Genomic DNA, 6,000 nt, shown 5'->3' with positions numbered 1-6,000 from the left:
ACCAGTGATATGATGCTAGTAATACAGTATATTACTGGTACTTTTATTTATCCTTCAATTTATTTCCTTTCACTTGACAATTGGTATTCTTTCCTCTGAGTTAGCTTTATTGTATATTGTTCATTGCTTTGTTATTTCCTCAGGAAAGATAGCATATTAAATTATAATAATAAACCATAAGATGTTATTTAGTAATATATTACTTGCCCAACACTATGGATAGATTTAATAATAATAATAATTTTATTCTTATGTACCGCCATACCGAAAAAGTTCTAGGCGGTTAAGGCACCCTTATTACATTATTCTAGATAAGCATCAGTGCAGTGCATTTAAGAACTAGATCTTAATTTCAGTTTGGGCAGTCAGAAGTCTTCTTTTACCTTAACAGTGGGAAATATGGCCCAGGATATCAGGAAATAAAGATTTTCTCCCACCAAACCAAATTTCAGATGCCCACAATGAAGGAAAGATGAAGAGAGACTTTTGTTGGCAAAAAAGCAAACAGCACTATTGCTCAGTAGTACTGGGAATGCCTACATGCTAGGTTTGTATAACTTAAAATAATTCATTGCACTTACAGGAGAAGAGAGAAAGACCATCGGCAATAAGCTCTGTGCTCTGTGTTAAGTCCTGTGGTATCACGATAGGAAGGCATAAAGGGACAGAAGCAGGGTCTTTATCTGCCAGCATCTTCTATGAGGCTACAATTCAGCTGGCTATGTGTGGGTATTATTATTATGTACTTGTTGAAAGTTTAAAAATGAATAAAGATTAAAAAAAAAAAAAAATTAATAAGCACATTTTTCTGGTTAATTTTTTCTGGATTCGCAACCCACATCTGCTCTCATTGAATGTCTAGTCTACAGCTGACCAATCAAAATTGACCTGCTATTTGCCTATACTGAGCTTGCATTCTTTTTTTGCCAGTCAACAGTGACCATCAGTGCTGATCAGCAAAAATGAAAAGAAATCCTAGAAAAACTTCTAGTCCTGCCTTTTTTTTTTTTTGGGGGGGGGGGGGAGGGAAATAAATTTAGACCAAGCAATGAGTTGTGCAGACAAAATGTATCTGCTAAGCAGGGAAGGGTATTCTAGTCATCAAGGTTTGTCCAAGCAACTACAGTTGCAAATGTTAGCTGGACAAACACAGTAGCTATGGACTTTAATGTCTAGACAGGGATGTGCACAGTCAAAAAGAGTCAAATCTTCAAAAATTATTACATATTGTTTTTTGTCTATCATTGGCAAATGGAATGTTGCTACTATTTGGGATTTTGGGAAGGGGAATGGGGACTTGTATACCGCCTTTTTGTGGCTTTGGCATTCAAAGCAGTGGGCATTGGAGGATTAATTTTGCCAGGTAATTGTGACCTGGATTGATCACTGTAAAGATGGGATACTGGACTAGATGGCCCATTGGTTTGACTCAGTATGGCTATTCTTATGTTCTTATGATACCATATAAAATGCATATTATGTACCTTACCATTATGTTGGCCTTGCAAACGAGATTTAGAAACACTGGTACAAATGTTATATATCTATTAAGGGGTATAGTTATCAATGTGAGCTAAGACGTTATTTTATCACTAACTTGTGCAATTTTACCACAGGTTTCATTTTATGCAATGAGACCTAGTTACTAATGTAATCTTTTGTCGTTGTGTTTTTGTATTGTCTAGTCTATTTTGAGTCCTGAATTCAGGCCTCAGAGGCATCTGCGCATGCTCAAGGCCTTCTGGCTCTCATTCTATCCAAGAATCTCGGAGAGAGGCGGGAGCCAGAAGGCCTTGAGAATGCGCAATTGCTCAAGGCCCCAGTCTGGGAAGAGGCAGGATCTTCGGGCACTGGCACCTCCTGTGGGTTGGTGCTGCGTGCCGGTGCCACATTGGGGGTAAGCCTTCAGTTTGGGTGGGCGGGGGATGCCGGTTTGCAGGGCAGCGTTTGCGGGCAGGGGGCGATGCCGGTTCGTGGGTGGGGGGACTTGCAAATCGAGTAAATGCTCGGTTTGTGAGTTATGATTTGCGAAAATGTTTTGCTCGTCTTGCAAAACACTCGCAATTGGAATAGGTGTTTTTTGGTTTTTTTTAAAACAAATATAAAGGATATATTAGTTGCAAAGCAGCTTCAGTGTGTGTGTGTGTGTGTGTCTATGTCCTACCTGAATTAATGAGGTTGAGGGGTCATAATGTGTGTGTGTAAGAGAGCAAAGTCGAGAGCATATGTATGAATGAATGTCCTGTGTTTCTGAATGGTAGCTATAAAGGTGTGAAAGGCTGTTTTTCTTAGCATATGATTTTGTAAGATTTGATGTTTGTTTTATATTATTTGTACATTATGAATGAAAATGATATGATGGAATTTTTTTACGGAGTATATGATAATCTCTTTCATAACCAACATAAAATCAATAGAAATGTTAAAAAAAAAAAGGTTCACGTTTGTAGTAAATGAATTTTCTCCAAATTGTGGGTATTACATTAATACAATAAAAAAAGGCAACATGGTAGTCTGTCAATATGAAATCCAATACACACTGCCAAGGAGTATATTGTGATAATTAACAGTTGCTTGGCAGCATGTAACCTCTTGGAGGTTATGTTGGTGTGTGAACTGCAACTTATAGCTCAGTCTGAAGGAGATGTAGGGCCTTCTTCATGTTAGTTTTCACTAGAGAAAGGAAGAAAGGAAGGAAAACTGTTAAGCTAATTTACCAGCAGAAACATTTGCGAGTTTGATCATATCTTCTGTACAAAGACTACTGCCTAATTTGACCTAAATGCTTTTTACTCACTATTTTTTCTCAATTACTGCAATATGAAAAGGGGCTTATTTACTAAATCTAGCACAGTGTTTCTCAATTTCTTCAACCCTAAGTCTAACAAATGTCAACTGAGTACCCCTGCTCAAGCTCTGCCCCCAGACCCATCCAGGCTCCACCCCAGATTCCACCCCCATTATAATAGGGTGACCTGTCAAATGCGCGTATGACAATAGTGCCCTGACAAATGCGCCCTGCCAATTGCGCACATGACAAATGCGCACACTGAATGGGAGGTGACCCGTCAAATTCGCACCGACGGTAACCCTCTTTTTTGAAGGGGGAGGGGGATGGGGCCTGAGGAGTCTGAGAAAATCAGGGCCTTCCAGATATCCACATATGGCAGATTCAGTCACGGGGCACAATTGACGGAATGTAATTGTCATGCACACTTGTCCGTGTGTGTAATTGTTGGGGCGCATTTGTCGGAGCGCAATTGTCCTGCGTGGATTTGTTGGTGTACCTAATAATTGTACTAAATGTAATGTAATTTCTTCCATCCATTTTTCATATGCACACAATATAATCTAATTAATACATAATGGTAACCACAAAATTAAAAACAAAAAACAAAGTACACTGTATGCAGAGAAAATGTTAATTATCATTTATATTCAGGGTTTTTTTTTTTCCAAAAAAGTCAAAGCAGATGATTTTAAAATATGCAATGTCATCTCAGTGACAACTATAGAAAAACAGAAAAAAACATAGTACAAGATTTAGACAGCAGATATAAATTCTCAAAACGGACACAATTTGATTACTAAATTGAAAATAAAATCATTTTTCCTACCTTTATTGGTTAGTTTTTATATGAGTTTCTGGTTGCACTTCTTTCTGACTGTGCATCCAATATTTCATTATTTCTGACTCCTGCACGCTTCCTCTCCTCTGGACCTCATTCCCTTCCCCAACCAACCTCTCTCTCGCTCTGTTCCTCCATGAGTCCAACATTTCACTCTCTCTCATCCCCCGGATCATGTGCATTTTTCATCACTGCCCACCAGCCCCATACCCATTTCTCCTTCTATCACTCCTCTCCAGCACCATGCCACATCTCTCCCTCCATCACTATGTCCAATATACCTCCCCTTGCATCCCCTTCAATCTGTTCCTCTGTTCCCTCTCCACCACCATATCCAACATTTCTCCTTCTCATCCTTCTCTTCACTATGCATCTCTGCCTCTCTCTCCTCTCTCTCTATGCCCAATTTTCCTTTCTTCTTTTCCCCATGTGCCACCATCTCTTTCCCTCTCACTCACACACTCATACTCAACAATTCTCCCTTTCTATTCCCACCCTCCTATGTCCCAAGTTAGTGGTCCCTTCCTCTCTCCCTTGTGTCCCACGTTCATGCCACTTCCCTTCCTTCTGAGTTGAATTTGTGTCCCCTCCCTGCCCTCCAGCCATTGTCCTCAAATCATGCCCCCTCAATGGGCTAATGCGCTCCTTCCCCCTCCCCCTTTCACTCTTTGTTCCTGAAAGATCATGTCCCCTTGTTTGTTTGAGCTGTACTCGCTCCATCTGCCTTTAGCGGCTTGTTGGGGGGATGCGCAGGCAGCGATTCACATGCTGTACGTGGCTGACCCACATGCCATCCCTCCAACGTCAGCTCTGATGTCGAAGAGAAGGTTTCTGGGCCACCTATGTGCAGCATATGAACCGCTGCCGGCTGTGCATCCCCCACAAAAAGTCATTGAAAGCAGAAGGAGCGAGTGCGGCCAGGAAGTAACTGGGAACCTCCCCCCCCCCTGCTGACCCAGAAGGCTTTCCTATGAAGTCAGTTCTGACATTGGAGGGAAGCCCTGTGTGTCAGCTTTGGGAGGGAGGGAGGAAGGGAGGGTGGGCAGGAGATCCCCGGCAGCGGCTTCAGTTGGTGGGGCGGGCAGTAAGGATGGATCCCCAGTGGCAGCAGCAGTGCAGCTTCAATGGACAAATAGGCAAGGAATACTCTCAGCGGCGGCCGTGCTGCATATCCCTAACAAGCGGCCCATGTACCCCCAAGGGCACCTGGGCCAACTGGAATCTTAGGCCTCTCTCGCAGTGCATTCTGGGATGCACTGGGAGTAGCTGATTGGCTAGATTCTGATTGGCCAGATCCCTTAGGCCACCCCCATGGGCATCCCTTCTGCTGGTGATCTTTGCAGTGGAGTAGGGGAGTGTCTGGCAGGAGGGACTAGGCATCCCTTCTGCCGGGAAACTTTGCGGGGGTGGGGGTATGTGGTGGGTTTCGGCAGGAGGGATTGGGCATCCCTCCTGTCAGCGATCTTTGCGGGAGTGGGGGTGGGTCCCAGCAAAAGGGACTGGGCATCCCTACTGATGGTAGTCTTCGGGGGGGGGGGGGAGGGGTTGCCGCAGCTGCTAAACTGATCGCAGCAGGGAGATTCTCTTGCTGCAATCAGCTCAGCAGCAACACGCTTCTCTAACCAGCATCTGTGAAATGGATGGCAGTTAGAGAATCATGGCGTTAGGTAGGCTTAGGCATCTGCCCGGGGGAGGGGGATGTCCAGCAGGAGCGATTGAGCATCCCTCCTGCCGGCGATCTTTGCGGAGATGGGGGATTTCAGCAGGTAGTCTTCACGAAGGGGGAAGACGGGATGCCGCGGCTGCTAAACTTATCGCAGCAGGGAGATCCCTTGCTGCGAACAGCTGAGGCGCCTATCACGGGCTTAGGGAGGCACCCAGGGCCACCTAAGCTCATCTAAGGCCACTTCCGGGCAAAACCATGCCCACACTTAGCCTTAGGCAAGCTTAGGCAGCCCTACACACCTCCCTAGGCTTATGGAGGCACCTAAAATGTATGCGTTCTGCTCGGGACGATTGTTGTTTTAACCGTGTGTCCGATTGGTGGTTAGACAGCAGTCAGCCGTCTAAAATCGAGACACCGTTTATTGAATTTGCCCCACACTGCTCAGATACATACACACAACTCATACCATCCAAACACTCCAACTCTATATACATGTAACAGTATGGAAATATATGCACTATATTTCTGTGTGCATATGTTTCCTATCACTGTTTACCAACTATGAGCTCATATCCACTGATAAGTGACAGCTTTGCAAAAAAAAGAAATTACATTATCTGTGCTGTGGGTTTTTTATTGCAGCTCCCAGCTAATTCAGCTACCTGCACCTCTAGCTAATTAAGGCTGCTCTATGGAGCTCATGTT

At 43.9% G+C, this 6,000-nt stretch overlaps 1 protein-coding gene across 1 annotated transcript in view; it reads right to left on the bottom strand.

Annotated features, from left to right (window-relative positions):
- Window positions 1-310: 310 nt before the first annotated feature.
- Window positions 311-6,000, bottom strand: part of AGR3 (anterior gradient 3, protein disulphide isomerase family member) — a 48,286-nt gene continuing 42,596 nt past the window's right edge. Inside the window, exon 8 of the mRNA XM_033930958.1 lies at window positions 311-2,673. Within this exon, the coding sequence (XP_033786849.1) occupies window positions 2,624-2,673 (50 nt within the window). The 3' untranslated portion in view covers window positions 311-2,623. The remainder of the gene's footprint in view (window positions 2,674-6,000) is intronic.

This window comes from Geotrypetes seraphini, chromosome 2 (assembly GCF_902459505.1).
Source record: "Geotrypetes seraphini chromosome 2, aGeoSer1.1, whole genome shotgun sequence".
In the NCBI taxonomy this organism is placed as follows: domain Eukaryota; kingdom Metazoa; phylum Chordata; class Amphibia; order Gymnophiona; family Dermophiidae; genus Geotrypetes; species Geotrypetes seraphini.
Note: the sequence above shows the minus strand (reverse complement) of the source record. Positions and strands in the feature narration are given on the sequence as shown.